At 31.0% G+C, this 20598-nt stretch overlaps 2 protein-coding genes across 2 annotated transcripts; both read left to right on the forward strand.

Moving 5' to 3' along the window:
- Positions 1-4961: 4961 nt before the first annotated feature.
- LOC111318160 (alpha,alpha-trehalose-phosphate synthase [UDP-forming] 6-like) lies at positions 4962-9182 on the forward strand. The gene is made up of 3 exons (XM_022920845.2): positions 4962-7667; positions 7758-8031; positions 8656-9182. The coding sequence occupies exons 1-3, from the start codon at positions 5647-5649 to the stop codon at positions 8947-8949; spliced, it is 2589 nt and encodes an 862-aa protein (XP_022776580.2). The 5' UTR covers positions 4962-5646; the 3' UTR covers positions 8950-9182.
- Positions 9183-13988: 4806 nt separating this feature from the next.
- Positions 13989-19556, forward strand: LOC111318161 (MAC/Perforin domain-containing protein). Its single transcript, XM_022920847.2, has 8 exons — positions 13989-14396; positions 14522-14763; positions 17186-17378; positions 17472-17546; positions 17812-17995; positions 18189-18358; positions 18550-18614; positions 18714-19556. The coding sequence occupies exons 1-8, from the start codon at positions 14157-14159 to the stop codon at positions 19327-19329; spliced, it is 1785 nt and encodes a 594-aa protein (XP_022776582.2). The 5' UTR covers positions 13989-14156; the 3' UTR covers positions 19330-19556.
- The last annotated feature ends 1042 nt before the right edge of the window (positions 19557-20598 follow it).

The following is a 20598-nucleotide window of genomic DNA, read 5'->3' on the forward strand; positions in this document are numbered from 1 at the left end:
TGATGTCTTTTAAGAAGGCAACAATGAAACAAAGATACCACTGGTTTACAGCCTTTCGGTGAAAAAATCTTCAACTGCCATAGGACAAACTACATTCAGCACCCTGGATGATTGGGATATCACTGGATTCATAGGGGCTGATTTATGTCTGATACTGTAAGGATACCCATCCTGGCTTCTTGTTCTACATCGCTTATACTCTCATGATTGTCCCATCAGATTACCTTTAGTTTTACATTTCAATTTGCTTTCTCCGGGATACTTGATTCATGGTATATGTAATTGAATTACTGTCAAAACCGTATGGATAATGTGACACGTATGATAGCATCAAGGTTAATTGGAAAACTATTTGCAGTGTATTTGCAACGAAATCTGAATACTGCCTGCTTTCACATTATCTTTCCATATTGCAAATCTTAGCAAATGGAGAGTATGAAGGGCAATATTAGCAAGAAATCTGATGCTCAATACCTGTTCAAAGTTGAACCAAGCTGGTTGGGATAGAGAATAATGACAAGTTAGTCAAAAAGGCGATTGCTCATGCATGACCAAATCCGCCATCTCCGGTTTTGTAGATTGACACTGTAAAGTTCTGATTCAGACAGATGAAAAGACAAATCATATTGTTCATTCATTGTACAACTTATCATGATAAACCACATTTTAAAGGAATATAGTACCATTTTTTGGGGTAGTGGGGGTTGAGTTCCCCTTGAGCATACATTAACCCAATACAAGTCAACACTTTCATTAAGCAATTATTGCTTCATAGTTGTATCATTCTCAAGCCAAAGCAAGTATATGATAATGGCAAATTCTGGAGTTTCCTACTGTCTTCAGGTTGCAATGTTCTAGCAAGTGTTGAGTTCGAATTTCTTATTTTTTAAATAAAAAATACTAGAAATTTTTTTAAAATAAAAAATACTAAGATAGCAAGAATCACTTTTACATTGGTAGTGTAACTTGCGGCTCTCCTTCCTCTTTACAAGCCCCTTGAATTACGTAATGCAGGAAATGCTTTATTCCATGTTTAAAAGATAATAGGATCAAAGAAGATTGAAAAGTAGTAGTGGTAAGAGTTTCCAAAGGAAATGCCAATGAAAGTTTTAACTTTAACATTAAAGGAACCTCCACTAGTGATACATAAAAGAATGATGACCAATGAATTATTAATTGAATGGTATTGAAAGCGATTTCAAGATTAAAAGTCTTGAATTGAAATAATCTAAACTATCGTTTTGAAATATCAATTTTTAATTTTAAAAATGTCTGATTTAAAACATAAAATTAAAATTTTAAATAAAAATACATATATTTATTATTGAACGAAATACATGTTAATAAAAGTTTAGTGAGTATAGATCATGAATCGATGAGACTAGGATCACCTAATTTTATCCAATTTGAGGGGCTCTCGACACTCTAAAAAAAAAAAAAAAAAGCAATGGACCCGTTAATTATGTTCTACTTTAGTCTTCGGACGATTCTTAAACAACAAGATGGATGAGAACGTGACTTGAATTTCACTTACAATTACGATTTTCATTGTGAAATTTACTGCACGCCGCGACATGAAACCGCCTCAAATGATGATAAAAACCTTCATCGGTATAATAATTAATAATATTATTATCTTCAATTACTTAATTTAATGATCAAAATAATTTTAAAAAAAATTTAAAATTGAGATTCATACCCTAAATTTTTTTTTTATCCCCTTGATGTAGGGCTCTGGCCGACCAATTAAGCAAATTACTTCACACGTGTTTAGCTACTTGGTTAATTTGTCGAAGCTCCCCACTTTGGAGTTTGGAGCGGGGTGTGACTTTAGTGAGAGTGATTCCCCCAAAAACATTTTCTCTCTCTCCTTTTTTTTTTTTTTTTTTCTATTTTTAATTTATATATTTCCGATAATAATAAAGTCAATTCTTAAACTTGCTATAATTAACCCTTCATTCATCCAAAAGCCACAAATTGCTATTAGTCTTTTCTCAAAGTGATGAGAGCGATTTTTAAGCCAAGTGATATTATTTTTATTGAATTTTAAAAAATTAAAAATTTTTTTAACTGAATTTTTTTTAAAAAAAATTAAGTCATAAAATACCGTTGTTACATTCATAAAATGCAATGATAATACTTCTAAAAAATGGTAGTAATAAATTAATTAATGAATATCAATTAGTGTTGTTGTTGTTGTTTATCAGCTAAAGTATAGGGTTAGATAAAGGCTTTAAAAGGCACATAATCCCTTTGGTAGGTTGCTTTTAATATATTTAGGTAAAGCTTTTAATGTCTATTCTCATTCTAAAAGCAACAAGAGCTGTGCCTAAAGTTTTAAATGAGACATAATTTAGTTAGGAGAAGCATTCTTTAGGAATATCTACTAAAGTGCATCATCAATGTAAAATTGGCTTAATTGATAAGTTTATTTAAATTGGGTTAATTTTGTTTTGCTTACTTAACCAATGTATTTGTACAAAATCACTATTAATTTCATCTGTAAAAATTAAAAAAATTTACTAACGTCGAATGAAATAATTTTTTTAATTATTAATCATTGTATTTGTATTGCCGAATATGGACAGTGATGGGGTTTGAATTCATCCTTCCGTTTGCTAAAAATACATTTAATTATGAAATTTCAATATACCCATTTAAAGACATCATAGGCCATGCGTGCTGTAATTTATTTTATTGTTATTAATACTAGTTTTATATTAATTAATTACTCTTGAGCAAGAACCAATTGACCAAAATTTAAAATAAAGATAAATAAGTAAATTATAAATAAGAGAGCCATGCATATCCTATAAGATATTACATCCAATAAACAATATTAAAAAATATATAAAAAACAAAGCCTAAAGATTGGCTATTGCTTTGAAGATTGCCGTGCATACAGATTCTTATGAAAAATCCACAACTAAAGATTTTATCAAGATTTATTGTATTTTCTGGTGCGGTGGAATTTGAAGAAATTTTTATTTTTAATTATATAATTTAAAACAAATTTATGAAAAATATAATCTTTTAAAAAAAATTTTAACTCGAAACTAAAATTTTTATATTTTTGTAAAATCTCTTTATTTATTAAATTAAGAAGCGGATAATCTTTTGTTTGTATTTAAATATATTTTTGTTATCGCTGTTGTTTCTCAATATCTTTTTAACCAATCTTATAATTTATTCAAATGAATTTTATCTTTATACTCTGTAGTGCTTATCCCATTTGTTGGATCTAATAACATTATTTATCAAAGGACAAAATCGTTCCACGTAAGCACTCCCGTCACTGGCACTACACCGACTTTGTAGCCCTTATCCTTAAATTTCAAAGGGAACTCTGCGCACCCCGTTGCCGGCTAAGGATTTTGTCGTTTCACAGGCTCGCTTTACAAATTCAGACAAACAAACAATGTATGGGACACGTGGCGAGCATATGGAGTCCACGTAGACTGCTCATTTATCCGTGCTTATCCACCTAAATCAGCCCTCTTTTAATTAAAAGCTTTTTGTTTATGAACCCACTAAGGTTGTTAAGCTACATGGCTATGGGTCCCACTTTGCTGACGTGGAGGATAAGTCAATGTGACGTCCAGCTGTTCTCGGTCCTTTCTCCTCAAGTGTATCGTACCGGCTCGATATTTTGATTGGTTTTGCAAGTCACCGTTGATTTCAATTTAATGATTTACCCCTCGGCCTTCTTTATAATATATGTTAAGTTGCATGTTGTTTGATTTTTATATTAAAATTTTAATTATTAATATTTTAAATATTTTATTTATTAATTTTATAAATTTATATTTAAAAACTTTTTCATTGAAGCATTTTAGAAAGCATATTTTTAAATTTTAATTAAAAATATATTTAAAATAACATAAAATTAAAGTTAAAAAATTGACCTTTAAAAAACAAATTAAAACATTATTGATCGAAAAAATAAATGAAATAGTGCAATATTAATCAATGCTTAGTAACATTGGTTAAAATGATATTTACAGATAGAACAAAATTTTTATTTGAATATTTTATTTTTTATATATTATTAGTAGATATTTTAAATTAAAATTTATAAGTAGCTTTATAATATTATCATGTGTTTCATTATTTTTATATAAATGCATTAAACTTTTTAATATTTCTTAATAAGATTGTGATAATGTTTTATTTTCATTTATGAAATTTAAAAATTTCATTTTAATGATGGATAAGATATGTTTTTTAATCAATATTAAGTACTATTTAATGTACTATTTTAAATAAAATTATATATTTTATTAATTATAAAATTTATTAAAAACGATTTTTTCAATTCAAAAATTCTATTTATTTTTTCTTCTAGTAAAAAAAAAAAGAACGAAAATTCATTTTCATGAAATCAGTTTCACAAGAACGAAAGCATGCCTTATAAAGTTGTTTACTTTGCATTTGACAATATTAGATTAATATAAAAATATATGAAAAATATAAAAATAATTTAATTTAATATTTTGATAAAAATAAAAAATATAATTTTAACTATCAACAGTATGCAGTCAGATCACGATATTTTACGGTTTTTACTTATTATTGGACGAAATATCGTGAAAATCTGTCCAAACGAGAACACATATATTGCGAGACTTACTTGTGAATAAAGCATGGAAACGATGCCGCGTACCACAGCGAATAGTTGTAGCCACGTGGGATTTCCCGCGACCCATTACGGCAATTTTTTCAGACAAGAACCCTAAGTTTGTGGGTCCCACCTCCGCTTGTTGCCTCGTGGCGGACTAACCAAAGGACAAAACGATAAGAACTTCCAGTGCACATTTTCCTCGACTCTCCATCGTTGGATCAAACAATAAGTCATCCAAGGGTCAGTGTTTACTTAAATTATTCAACCCAGAAAAAAACACCCCCCAAAAAAACAACCCTCGGTATATTTTTAAGTGTTGTTCTCCATCCAAGTTTTGGCTAGGGAGTGTTGTTTTGGCAAAGAGGATTTTAGATCTGCTAGAGCTTCAAAGAAAGGCAAATTCTTTTTCATTTTTTTGTTGCACTCTTCAGCTTAAAGATCTAAACTTTTTGGTCAATTTCCAATTTTCCTAACTACCCAATAGGGAAGAAAAAAAGGAATTCTTCAATATTCAACAACAACAACTGCTGGTAATTTTTCTTGAACTGTTGTTGGTTTTCATTGATATTTTCTAAATTTTTTTTTTAAAACTTTTATTTCAACTTTAGATTTTTCAATAGTTGTTGTTGTTGTTGTAAGTGTGACAATCCCTAGTGGAAATTCTTTTGGGTGAAGTATATTTTCTTAGCCGTGTAATCTTGAATCTATTCCATTCCATTATTTTTGTTCTTCTTTCTTATCTGGATATCAACTTATTTCCACCATTTGTTTTTGATTCACTTCTTCTAAGCTTACCTCGCAATTTCCTTCGTTGATTCGCCATTTTTTCTATAAAAAAAGGTTGGACCATTTTTTCCCATTTGCTTGCACTTAAATCCAAGTGCCTTCTTTACCCTGAAATTCGCCATCTTGTTCTTTGGATTTTTCTTGTTTTCGTGATCTTAGTCGTGAAAAGAATTTGTCCTTTAATGGGAGTCTTTTCGTATGTAGGAATAGTGAAGCACGGTTTTGATTAGCTTTAAGAAATGGTATCTAGATCATATTCGAATCTCTTGGAGCTTGCCTCTGGCGAGTCTCCATCTTTTGGCCGAATGAGCCATAGGCTTCCCCGGATTATGACGGTCCCTGGGATTATTTCCGATATTGATGATGATCCATCGGAGAGTGTTTGCTCTGATCCATCATCATCATCTGTTCAGAAAGATCGAATTATCATGGTAGCTAATGAGCTGCCGATAAGGGTACAGCGAAAATCGGGTAATAGTAATAATGGTAGTAGTAGCAAGGGTTGGATTTTCAGCTGGGATGAGAATTCACTTCTCCTTCGAATGAAAGATGGGTTAGGAGATGATGATGTTGAGGTGATTTATGTTGGTTGTTTAAAGGAAGAAATCCACCCAAATGAGCAGGATGAAGTCTCACGGATTCTCTTAGAGACCTTTAAGTGTGTGCCGACTTTTTTGCCTCCTGATCTTTTTAGCCGGTTTTATCATGGGTTTTGTAAGCAGCAATTGTGGCCTTTGTTTCATTATATGTTGCCTTTATCACCGGATCTTGGTGGTAGGTTTAATCGGTCTCTGTGGCAAGCCTATGTGTCGGTCAATAAGATTTTTGCTGATCGGATTATGGAGGTGATTAATCCAGAAGATGATTTTGTGTGGGTACATGATTATCATCTGATGGTGTTACCAACTTTCTTGAGGAAGAGGTTCAATAGAGTTAGACTGGGATTTTTTCTTCACAGTCCATTCCCTTCATCAGAGATATACAAGACATTGCCTATTAGGGAGGAGCTTTTACGAGCCTTGTTAAATTCAGATTTAATTGGGTTTCATACTTTTGATTATGCAAGGCATTTTTTGTCATGCTGTAGTCGAATGCTTGGTCTTACTTATGAATCCAAGAGAGGGTATATAAGCCTTGAGTATTATGGAAGAACTGTTAGTATCAAAATTCTCCCTGTGGGGATTCACATGGGTCAGCTTCAGTCACTTTTGAGCCTTCCAGAGACTGAAGCCAAGGTTGCAGAGCTCCTGAAGCTGTATTGTGATCAAGGCAGGACAATGTTGCTTGGGGTAGATGATATGGACATATTTAAGGGTATTACTTTGAAGCTGCTAGCAATGGAACAATTACTTTTGCAGCATCCTGAGTGCCAAGGGAAGGTGGTGTTAGTTCAGATAGCAAATCCAGCTAGAGGACGTGGAAAGGATGTGAAAGAAGTGCAGGAGGAGACATATTCAACTGTGAGGCGGATTAATGGAACTTTTGGAAAGCCTGGATATGACCCTATTGTATTGATCGACAAACCACTCAAGTTTTACGAGAGGATTGCATATTATGTTGTTGCAGAGTGTTGTTTAGTAACAGCTGTAAGGGATGGAATGAATCTCATACCATATGAATATATAATCAGTCGACAGGGGAATGAGAGGTTGGACAAGATTTTGGGGTTGGAGCCATCTATACCAAAGAAAAGCATGTTAGTTGTTTCAGAATTCATTGGCTGTTCCCCATCTCTAAGTGGAGCAATTCGAGTAAATCCATGGAACATTGATGCAGTGGCAGATGCAATGGATTGCGCCCTTGCAATGGCAGAGGCAGAAAAACAGCTTAGGCATGAAAAGCATTACAGATATGTGAGTACCCATCATGTTGGATACTGGGCTCATAGTTTCCTTCAAGATTTGGAGAGGACATGTCGAGAACATGTCGGACAGAGATGCTGGGGCATTGGTTTTGGGCTAAGTTTCAGAGTTGTGGCTCTTGGTCCAAACTTCAGAAAGCTCTCAATGGAGCACATAGTATCAGCTTACAAGAGGACTACTACTAGGGCAATTCTTCTAGACTATGATGGCACTTTAATGCCACAGGCTTCCATTGACAAGAGCCCATCATCTAAATCAATTGACATCCTAAATAGCTTGTGCAGAGATAAAAACAACATGGTTTTCATAGTCAGTGCCAAAAGCCGAAATACACTCACTGAATGGTTTTCTCCATGTGAGAAACTAGGAATTGCTGCTGAGCATGGATACTTCTTGAGGTGAAATGATTCAGCTTTGATCTTAATTTGTAATTTTTCCTTATCGCAAGATTGTAGTTTTGACTTGAAAATTGTGTTTTATTGTTTCAGGCTTAAGCGAGATGAGGAATGGGAAGCATGTGTACCAGCTGTAGACTGCACTTGGAAGCAGATTGCAGAGCCTGTTATGAAACAATACACTGAGACTACTGATGGGTCCAACATTGAAGATAAGGAAACTGCCCTTGTCTGGTGTTACGAGGATGCAGATCCAGACTTTGGATCTTGCCAAGCTAAAGAACTTCTCGATCATCTTGAAAGTGTGCTGGCCAATGAGCCTGTTACAGTAAAGAGTGGGCAGAATGTTGTGGAGGTTAAGCCACAGGTTTGGATCATATGTTCCCTGATGAAGTTGTACAGTACTTTTATTTTCTTTACTTACGTTTAGCCATTAAAGTCTGTTTTAAAAATTAAAATATGTTAATGATATCAAATGTTAGTTATGCAAACTGAGATGGCCGGGTATACTGAAAATCCTGCAGCTTAACAGTTTCCTGGTCTCCAATCAAATCACACTTCTAGTTGGGTTGTTTGAACAAAGTATTATTTTGTGTTAGTTATTAAGGTTGGAGTTGAAAAAAATTATCTCTTGTATATGTTTACTTCTATCCTTGCTAATATTCCTGCCACAGTCTAGACATTTACCTGAGATAGGTTGTTTATGTATGTTCCTTCAAGAGAGAAGGGAATTAAGATCAAACAATATTTTTTTAAATGTTAATGATCGTATTTGGATCCTCATGAAGCCAAGTAAGGTCAAAACGATATAGCTTTAGCCTTTGTTTGATTTTGCGTATCAAATTGCTTTTACTTTTATTGAGAGCTTTATATCAGTTAGCTTTTTGTGAACCTACCTTGTGTTTGTAGAGCTATCAAATTATCATGCTTCAAAATATCTGTTTCTTCATGATTATGCAATCATTCTCTAATTCGTTTTGGGTATATGCAGGGTGTAAGCAAGGGTCTGGTAGCTAAGCGCCTACTTTCCTCCATGCATGGGAGGGGTATGTTGCCAGATTTTGTTCTGTGCATAGGAGATGATCGATCTGATGAAGACATGTTTGAGGTAATCACCAGTTCAACGGGAGGCCCATCGATTGATCCCAGAGCAGAAGTGTTTGCATGTACCGTTTGTAAAAAACCCAGCAAGGCTAAGTACTATTTGGATGACAAGGTAGAAATTGTTCGGTTGATGCAGGGTCTGGCTTCTGTTTCCAATCAAACGCTTTCTGTGCTGGCTTAGCGAAGACAAACCGAGGTGCGATTTTCTTCGTTGTGTTTGTAACTCTTATAGTGTGTAGGCTGGGCAGCGGACTTATGTTTCCTTGCCTTGTTTTGCGTTGTACATTATCATAGTGTTACTAAGAGAAACTGTGTTGGCGGATATTTCTGTGTTTGTTCTTTTTTTTTTTTGGTGATGCTGTAAATATGTGCTTGGGCTATGAAATCTGAGCTTCCCCATTTTCTCTTTTATCACTTTTTATGTTTCTTTTTCCAAAGGATTGACATATAACTAAATTTAGCTCTTCTTAAAGAGGACTTATGAGATTCAATGCATTGTTAGTTCATGATTTGTGGAGAGGAAAGCATCAACCAAAGTTTATCATCTACCGTGGGTGTTGTTTTTGCCATTGTCTTATGCTTGAACCACCGAATGCTCGGATGTTGTTACTCCGGAAATTTTAAAGCATCAGAAAATAAGTATCACAGTTTGAATGCCAACATTACATCTTTTTAAGCGGTTTGAATGTCTCCCTTTTGTTTTTTTTTTTTTATTTGATTCATTTAAGACATCCAATTTTAAGCTGTTTATTGTCTTTTATGATAAGCCACAATATTTATAATCTGACAAAAGTTTCCAACTTGTAGCTATCGGCATTATGTTAAAATGATTTCCTACTAATCAAGCAACCTCCAAGTTGTTCTCATTATGCTAAATCAAAGAAATATCTGAGAAAGATCGTTTTTTTTTTTTTTTTGTGCGTTTGTTTTGATCATTTGTCTCATACATTTTGTCGTCGATGGTTGTTTCCATGCACATCCAACCGTCTCAGTTAAGCTACTGATATGAAAGTTGCTTAGGCCTGGTGAAACTCATCAAATGCTCTTGTCGCGAAGTTACTTGGTTGGGGCCTTTTCAGCAGAGAAAGGGGGAAACTAAGATTAACAACTATATTTATATTTATATTTAAATTGAAAAAATTGTAAGCATATTATTTCTCAACAACTTGGCTAACTCCATTTGCTGGCTATTGTATTTGTCAATTTCCACTCATATTTGATGCGTTTTGCATGTTCATTTCACTCCGTTTGTTGTTGAAAGAAATAATTTAATAAACAAATTAATGATCGAATTTAAAAAAATATTTGTTTTCAAATTTCAATACTTATAATTTATTTTGATATTTTTATATTATGATATTCTTTATACTATAAAAAACTCTTGCAGTTTACTTTTGTGAAAAAAAATTTCTCCTAAACAAAGAACAAGAAAAGTAATGTGAATTAAATGGAACAATTGTTTACTTAGAATGCTTATTCATATCAACTCTTAACTTGGTTCTAATCAAAATCAAATCGAACACGTTGAGCCAAACTTTTTGTTTTTTTAATTTAAGAATTATGGAGATCGAGGATTGGATTTCCATGTAGTTTCTAGACCTTGAATCTTTGCTTGACTTGAAGTCAAGTAATACTAAAGTCTCCCCTTTTCCACAATCTTACCAGATTCTTGTGGCTTTCCCAAGGCATAATTTTGAGTCCTTTGAACACAATTGATTGGAAGTCTTTATTCCCTATTATCCCTCACTGTTTCCATTTTTATTGGACAAAATTAAACAATGGGTGCATTTTTGGTCCCAAGAATAAGCTGTCTAAGTCAACTCCAGCAAAAACATTTTCTTGATGTTTTTTTTCTTTGGCCAGACACGTTTTCTTGATGTTTACTCCTCCTAAATGTAATATAGAACTGATTAATTTGTTCTTTTTTGACAGAAAAGTAGAAGCTGCTGGTCCATTCTGTTTCTGCACTTTAGTTTTTGCTTCCACACTTTCATTTCAGAATCAAGTTTGGGTGTCTCTGTCTCTGGTGTGAAATGTTCTCAACAATCTCACCATTTTTGGCTTAATTTGATCACACTGTGAACACAAATTTCAATTCAAGCATTAGAAAGAAATGATGATGATGATGAGAAAACAAACAGATAGTACATAAAGCAACATTACCTCTTTTATCTTTTACAAAAATTGTTTAAATTGATATATATATATATATATATATATATATATATTTGTTGGCCGTGTATTGACTCTTTCTTAATCTCCATTTTTCCTCTCAAGCTCTTCTTTATCTCCCCAATTTTCGAGAATTCAAATCTAACACCTCTAAAATTCATATCTCCCATACTACTTGCTAGATACAGATCACATTACTCTTTAAAATTATGCCAAATTTAATAAACATGGAATCTTATAAAACTAATACTCACACATTCTAACTCTTCTATATGGGAGAGTCTACTCCATGTAACACATTTTTTTTTTCTTTTAAATTATATTTATAATCAAATATTATATTTATATAATTAACTAAATAATCGATTATTATATCATAATCAAGTTATAATCTCTAAATAATTAATTAACAAATTATATTTAACTAATTAACAATTAAATTCACGTATAATAAGATTTAAACTTAAAACCTTTTATTGTCACTACGTTGTGATTTTATTGTCAAAATTTATAATTTATACTTTTATGCATATTCCATGATAATGAATTAACAATATTATTGTAATTATCAAAATTTTATTTGGTCAAATCTAGATATTTATATTAATTAGATGTGTGCTTGCCTTTGGAATTGTGGCAACTATCTAGGAAACTCCACCTTGTTGACATCAATAATAACCATTAGTGATTAAAGTCAAGTAAGAATTGAGATAATCCTATGTCTTACCTACTTGCCATTGACTTGTTTTTTTACAAAAAAATGCAAATCCCATTTACCAATAACCTTTGAAATTGGTTCATGACAAAGCACATTCAGGATTTGAATACAAAATTTCATATTATCAATGAGAACAAAGAACATTATTATCAAAGTACATTCAGAATCTGAACATAAAATTTCATATTATCAATGACAACAAATCCAAAGATTAGTAATGAAGATTTGCTGGAAATTGATCACCTCAAGATGATGATGATGATGATGATGATGATGATAGAAAAATTCTAATAAGAGGACAATTTTATAGCTAATGCTTTCAAGTTGGTAATAATATGTCAATAGATCTGATCTTCTCTCCCCAATTATTTGGTTTTTTGGATGTAGGCTTTTTTGTCATCATTTGACCATAATTAGGCAAATAAAATAGTGGCAAGAACCGTTCAATTCCTTTCCTGCTCAATCGAGAATATAATAGAACCCTACATTTGTCACAAAATTGTTTACTAATAATATGTTTACCCTCATGATTTATTAAAAATATTTTTCATTGAATTCAAATTACATTTGCAAGTGGATTTTTTCTTCTTATCTTGGAATGTACTTTCCAAAACAGTAACTTGCTAACAGTTCAAATTTCCTTAATTTCTCGTATCTCTTATTTTATTGTCATACACAAGTAAAGGGTGTGATTATAATTTTGTGAAGATATTGCAAGTTATCTGAGTTGATAAAAATCGATATTTTATTTGTAAGATTTAAATTTGATTTTCATAATTAGTTATCTCTTTCGATGGATAATATATAAATTTAATATAAGTTTTCGTTGATATCTGCAACATTCCTTTGACCTTAATCTCTCTTCACTTAATTTTTTTGTATAAAAAAAACAAGATATTTCAAATTTCAATCGCTAAATTTTGAGGACTTAAATTCGAATACGCCTTCCATCCCTATTGATTTGTTCCTCATTGATTTTCATGAAATTTAAGAAAAAAAATGTTAACTTTAGTGTATTTAATATTAATTTTTTTTTCAAAAAATTGATTTTTCATATTTTTAATGTTAAAAAGTAAAAAAAATGAAAAATAACTTTGAAATATAAAAAAATTTTAAGTGTAAAAAAAAAAAAAGACATAATTTTGATATATTTAAAAAAGGAATAAAAAAAAGACAGATGTATTATTAAATGAGATTTTTTTATATTTTAATTTGTTTTAACATAAAAATATATATTTTTTCAATAATTTTTAAGTGATTTAATTGTAATTTTTTTTTTCTTTCAAATTTAATTTCCACCATGTAAGAAAATTTGGATGCTCAATTTCTCAAGTGGGCATATGAGACGCATATTGGATAAGGTTCGTATATGATGCTTTTTACTAAAAATCAATATTCCAACCTCATCCAAGTAGGGTATATGTAAACATGTCTTTTCTATTCACACTCAACAAAAATATATTCTTTTTTTTTAAATGAAATTAAAAAAAAACCTTTTTTAAAAATTACATATATATATATTTTTTAAATTTCCCCCGAGCCAACCCTATAAACTATACCAAAAACTTATTGAAGGAAATATTTTAATAATTAAAATTTAAAATTATGTTTATTTATAGATTGACTTAAATTCAATTGATTTTTAAAATTTTTTATTTTTAATTAGGTTCGGATCTCAAAAACTTGAAAATTTTTAAATATATGTTAAAATATTAATATTTAAATATTTTAAACATATTTTAAAATTAAAATAAAATAAAATTAATTTAATAATTTAATAATAAATCAAATCAAAATTAAATTAATAATTAAAAAAATTATCTCAAGACTGATTAAAATTTGATCATGCGATAGTACCTACCGGCGGAGACCACCAAATCAAAGTAGATAGTCCAACTCTAAAACATATTTATCTAAAATTATTATTCGGAAGTTAAAAAAAAGTGAAATTTATGAGTCAATATAGAAATGATTACTTTCTAATTTTTTAATCTCATCATACAGTAAAAAAAAAAAAAAAACTATTAAAGATAAATGAACAATAGCCGGATAACTTACAATGGAAAAAAACAATTGAATCGTGCGTACGCAATATGTTGGAGCTGTTGGTTTTCAAAATATATAGTTGACGTTGAACATTGACAATTAATGCCCTTCTTATTTGGACTAACATTAAAGCCAGCCATTAGTGTGAAATGATAAATAGAAAAGCATCATTATTTTATATATAAATATAGCAGAAAAAAACAAATGGAATAAAGAAAAAGATGGCAGTCAAAGCTAAGATCGTAAGCAGGAAATGGAACGAAACAAAACGAAACTTCCTGGATTTTATTTCATTACAATTGTACCATTTCACAGTGTTCTCACCCACATTTATAACTATACCCACTCTTCATGTTTTGTATATAATTAACCCCAAACTTTTTCTACGCTCTTCAATTTTATATCTTTGTTTATCTTTTTTTTCTCTTCTGAAAGGGAAAGAATTAAGAGAGATGAGCGGCAATGGAATTGTGGAGAAGGCCCTTAGCAGCCTGGGAAGAGGATTCGATTTAACGTCAGATTTTCGACTCAAGTATTGCAAGGGCAAGGAAAGGCTGATTTTACTCAATGAAACAGAGAGAAGAGAGATTGCCATACCTGGTTTTGGAGCTATCAGAGATGTTCCTGTTGATATCAAATGCGACAAAGGCGATCATACTCGTTATCAGTCTGATATTCTTGATTTCAATCAGGTATTTGATATATATATTTTTTATACTTAAATTTGTCAAGAACTGAACCTGATCCTTTTTTTTTTTTTTAATTTTCGTTACCATGTTTTTTCTCAAATTCATAACTGCTATGCACTTGTGTGTAGATGGCGGAGTTTTTCAACCAGAAAAGTAGTCTTCCGGGGAAAATTCCATCAGGGCTATTCAATTCAATGTTTGGTTTCCAAAGCGGTTCATGGGCAAAAGATGCAGCCAATACCAAATACTTAGGACTTGATGGATATTTCATCATATTGTTCAATGTTCATATTGATCGCTATCCCCTCCTTCTCTCTCAAGAAGTTCTGAATGCTGTTCCATCTGCTTGGGATCCTTGTGGCCTAGCAAGGTACGTAATTAATGTTTTTATTTTACTATGCTATATTTTTTTATTTAATCTTCTTTTTAATGTTTTTCCTGAACAATATTGGGTGGTTTTTCAATAAAAAATTAACAATGAAAAAAACCCCAAAAAGTGTGACGTGATGAGATAATTGATAATAAAATTCTGAATTTTTAGTTATAATGATCATATATAAAAAATAATTGAATAGAGATACCGAATCTAATTATAATATTTTTCCAAAAAAAAAAAGTAAACAAAAGGACAAGAAAGAGGAGAAAATTAATTTAAATTAAGACTATTTAAACGTTTTTTTAGATAGAATTCATTGTATTCATTCTTGCAAATGACGTTATAGGAAATGCCGTTTCATTTTTCAATTATTTTGTGGACTTTTCCTTTTGATATTTAAGGCATATAATAATGTTATATATAGCCACATTTATTGATTTGGTTTGTGAGAGTAACCATGGCAGTCTTCACTCTAAGAAAAATCATAGTAACATTCACACGTATTAAATTCATTTATCATTTATAAAAAGCTTTTCCAACTCCTTTGTTGAGGTTTTTCATAGTGTTGAAGTCCAGAAAATTGAAGATTTCGAAAGTTAACCAAACTGATAATTCAACCAGTCATTAATTCTACATTGAAGATTTCCAAAGTTAACCTATCAAAATAATTGAACCATATATAACTTTTCAATGTCAAAGCTAATTGGATAACTTTCAACTTTTGATGTGACCAACTTCATATCTTTTCTCATATGCTGTAATTAACAGTGTAACAAAATGTGAAAACAATTAAGGTTTGGTTTTGTTGAATGTTAATTACTCACACCATTTTTTTTTTTCATTTGAGAAAGGAGGATTGAATTCAAATTAAAAAAAAAAGATATATTTATCATTAAATCAAATGTTTCGAGTGTATTTTTTTATAAATTAAATACCAACCTTTTTTTACGAAAAATATATGTACTTGCCATTGATTCAAATGTTTGGTGTATCTTTTCATAAATTACATTTATTTTGAAGCCTTTACTTTAGGTTTTTATTTCTTAATTTTTATTTATTTATTTATGCTCCAGTCAAAGCTTAAGCTTCTGCGGTAAGAATGTTCAATTCTTAAGGCCTTATGTTCATATAATTGCCTATATAATTTGCTAATTTTGTAGTATTAAGTTGACTTTATGATGATATGCTATTTACATAATAATGAAGTTGAAATATTCTTGCCTTGCATATTAATATATGTTTTGCATTTTGGTAATTAAAAACTACTAATTTCTATTTACTCAACTAGGAATTTGACAATCCTTGTGTATTCTTCTTTTTTTTTTTTTTTTTTCAATGTTTTTCAATTATAAGGATCTTGAAACTACCAAGTACCAAGCATATTAAATAAATTTTGATAACATTATGTTAAAAAAAGAAAATTTTGATAAAAGAAATTTAATTTCTTCTTGGACATTCATAAGTGTTACACTCTTTTTGTTTTGGTATTAATCCAAAGCCATAATTATTTTTCCATAAAAATTTTATTTTTTCTTATATCATTAGTTCTTTGACCTTTACTTTCATTTTCATTTTTTATACTAACAAAATTTTGAATATAAAATAGGTAAAAGCATCATAATTAAGTAACTAATACTAGACCTAACTGTTGCACCTCCTTGTAAGGGATGAAATTTAAGGTTTGAATCTTTAATTTTTTTAAAAATAAATGTTGTATTTTATTCATCCAAAAAGACAAGAATAATATCCAGCAACCAAATAAAAAATCAATAAGTAATACAATTAACAACGACAGTTCGTATGTTAGGAAAAAAAAATTCTTGGTAAAGAAATTGCAAAATTCTAGGGTCAAATTAGAATTTGTGTCAAAAGTAAAGATGGGCAAGTTTTCCTTGTTTGACCAGTAAATTATCCCCATAGGAATTGGTCCACTATTGGATTTTTAGTTAAAGTCAACAATATCAGCTGCCAGAAAAGCCCAAAAGTCAAGTGCCAGCAAATTAGACAGTTCAGTCTGCTTGAAAAAACCATGTCTGCTCATGCAAAAATGTAAAAAAAAATAAAAAAATCTGGTATGTCAAATGACAAATTCTAGAAATCTAAACAATTCAAGGCTCTCCTGTTTAGTACCTTTCATTTATGGTAAGGTGTAATTTAAGTAATAATAATTAAAAAAAAATCCTAGAAATTATACTTTGGCCTAGCATGTGGTTGACAATTGAAAGTAGACCTTGGAAGGTAGGTTAGCAGTTGGCCGTAATTTCAGAAGATTTTTAATTAATTAATTTCTTTATTTATTAAAAACTCAATTATGAAATTGTCATAGTAATTGTTAAATGATGTGCATTTTATCCATTGAATGTTAAATTAATCCTTTGCAAAAATTCAACTCCGAAATTTGGAAATTATTTGGCAGATTCATTGAGAAATACGGGACTCATGTCATTGTGGGGTTAAGCATTGGTGGCCAAGATGTGGTTTTGGTTAGGCAAGACAAATCTTCCAACTTGGAGCCTTCACAGCTCAAAAAACATCTGGATGTTCTTGGAGACCAATTATTTACAGGGACTTGCAGCTATACACCCAACACCAAAGAGCAAAAGCAAAAGGTTTTAATTTTGATTCATTCTTTTTATAGAGAAATGTTATAAATTGGTCGATTGTTTCTTTTGACTTATTTTTTTCCTATTTGTGCTGCACAGGTACCGCAGGCTTTCAATTTCTTTGATCAACAACCTGTTGCCTTCAATCGCTACCCCTTCATCTGTACCAAAGATGTAGGTCCAACTAATTTCTATTTAAAATTTTCTTCTCAATGTTATAGAATGTATAACATCTAGGATTGAAGATATAACATTGGCTAAGAACAGCTAGCTAGGTCATTTAAGTGTATATATATTTTTATATTGGATGCCGTTAAGAATTAAACTCTAATCATTAACATTTTACTAACAGATCATACGATTATTAGTCGTTAAATGTATGTTAGTATGCTTGAATACTAATTAAAGCATTAATAAGGAAGTGAATGGGGTTTTTCAGGGAATCACTGTTATATGTTCAAAGAGGGGAGGTGACCCAGAAGCTAATAGCCATTGTGAGTGGCTTCCAACAGTTGCAGGAATGCCGGATGCCATTAATTTTAACTTCATTCCCATCACTTCTCTCCTTAAAGGTGTCGCTGGCAAAGGTTTCTTATCACATGCCATCAATTTATACCTTCGATGTAAGTTTTTGTTCCTTGTCACTCATAATGCAAAACCATATGCAAAGGGATATGCATAACCGAAGCCCTATCATTGATCTTAAACTCAACAGTTCATAAAAAAAAATTTCTTTATATTTTCCAAAATTAAGTTACACATTCTTTTTTCAAACTTAATTATGTTGATTTGTTCCTGAATTTTATGTAATTGCAGACAAGCCTCCTATAGGGGATCTACAGTACTTTCTTGACTTCCAATCACGCAAGATTTGGGCTCCCATTCACAATGACCTTCCTTTGGGTCCTTCCCCAAATAGGGCTTCTTCATCACCAGCTCTTCACTTCAACTTTTTGGGTCCTAAGCTTTATGTAAACACTTCTCAGGTACATCTAAACCTCCACATTCATATCCAGAAACCCTTTCATCATGATGATTGTGGTGCCGCATATATATTCAACCAGCATTGGTACTTAGAAATGCGAAAAATGCCAGTGTTCTAACAAATTTCAATCTAATTTTTCGTGTTTCATACCTTGGAAAAATACCAATAACAAGTGTTAGCTCTTAATATCAGGTCACAGTAGGGATGAGACCTGTAACTGCGATGCGCTTGTATCTTGAGGGCATGAAATGCAATAGGTAACAACTGCTATCGGTTAGCTGTGAAATTTACTTGGGTGAGTGATTAAATATAATTTTTTTTAAAGTAAAATTCTGCTTTTCTTGATTTAATCTCAGGCTAGCTATTCACCTTCAACACCTATCGAATCTACCAAAAACATTGGAAAACAAGATGGACGACATACAATACTGGCAAGCATCAGAAGATACAGCTGATATTCGATTCTTCGAAGCTATCCATCGCAAAAAATTTTCTCATATATGCACAGCCCCAGTTAAATATAACCCAAAATGGACTGCTGGCAAGGATGTTGTCTTCATCGTCACCGGTGCTCAATTGCATGTAAAGAAACATGGTTCCAAGAGTGTTCTCCATCTTAGACTGTTGTTTTCCAAGGTCTCCGGTTCATTTCTAGTTCAGTCAAGTTGGGCACAAGCCGCCTCTGGATTTTCCCAAAGGTCTGGTTTACTTTCAGCCATAAGCCAATCCTTAACAGGCAACCCTGTCAAAGAAAAGGAGGTGGCGGTTGTGGTGGATTCCGCCGTGTACCCAACAGGGCCACCAGTGCCTGTTCAAACACCAAAGCTATTGAAGTTTGTAGAAACCTCGCAATTATGCAAAGGGCCTCAGGATAGTCCGGGGTATTGGCTTGTTACCGGTGCCAGGCTACAACTGGAGAAAGGGAAGATAAGTTTGCACGTAAAGTTTTCTTTGTTAAATACTACATGTTAGCTAAAGATTATTAATTGGGGTTTCAACTTTCAATTGGATAGAGAAATTTGTATTTCAGTTTTGATTTTTTTTTTTCTTTTCAAGGATTTCACCTCGGTGGAAGCCTCATGTCTCTTTTATATGTCACATGAAAATTGTTTAGGAAATTAAATGTGTAGTTTCCTGTAAAACGTACATATAAAAATCTACAAATATTTTTAATTGAATTAATTAATTTTTTGTAGTAATATTATAGAACATCTAGTTTACACATTCATTTCATTTTTATATATTTTTTTGTTATATGCAATGTGAAGAAAACATCATACATATCTTTAAAACTTATATATTCTTGATATTCCTTTTCCATCCAAATTCATACGTAGTTTTTAAGTTTTTTTTTAAATAATTTTAGGGGGTTTTAAATTATATAAATAAATGAAAGGAATTTTTAATGAAAGAATTAAAAATATAAAATATTTATCTGTGGCAAAGAAAACTAGAGTTGTAGACCTTTGAAAAGTGGAACAGGTAAGAATTAAACCAAACTTTTTGAGCCCAACAAATTTCCCACCCCAAGTAGGCTTAGGCAAGATTATAGCAAAGGTAGCCCAAGCCCATATCCATAGACACCTTTAACTGTAAGAAATTATTATTTTTTTTATAAATAATTTTGAGAACTTATTTAATTATAAACTTGTCTTTGGCACACCCATGAAGTAATAACTAATAAGCAATTTTCTATATTAAAAAGATAAATATAAATGTAATTATTTGGAAGATTTAAAATAGATAAAATGTAAGTTTAAAAGGAAATGGATTTAAACTGTATTTTTAAAAAAGTGAAACTGTGAAAGATTAAAATAATATTACTAAATTTATATTTTTAATTACATGATGAATTTTTTTTCCAATTTTTCTAATTGATTTAGTATACTTGACTGGTGATGTCAACTCAGTTAAGGGTTTTATAATTAACTAGTCTTATGCACTTTGGGTGAAATAAATAAAAATTTTAATATTTAGATACAACAACAACATATCAAATCTTATATCCCATACTTTTGTATGGTTATATGAAAATCAAATAAGATAATGAAGTTAGGTTGTAGTTTGAATCTTTTTGCATCATTCATTTTTATTAATGATCACTTTTTCATCTAATTTTTTAATCATTATATTATTTTTTATTATTTGCATTCATATCTTTCAATGTCTATCTCTAAATGTTTTGATCTCTCTTGGATTTAAAAACTCAATTCTCCTAATTTGTGTACAGTTAGGTCTATA

The sequence above is a fragment of the Durio zibethinus genome, chromosome 2, assembly GCF_047325235.1.
Source record: "Durio zibethinus cultivar Kanyao isolate XHJ-2024 chromosome 2, ASM4732523v1, whole genome shotgun sequence".
Classification (NCBI taxonomy): Eukaryota; Viridiplantae; Streptophyta; class Magnoliopsida; order Malvales; family Malvaceae; genus Durio; species Durio zibethinus.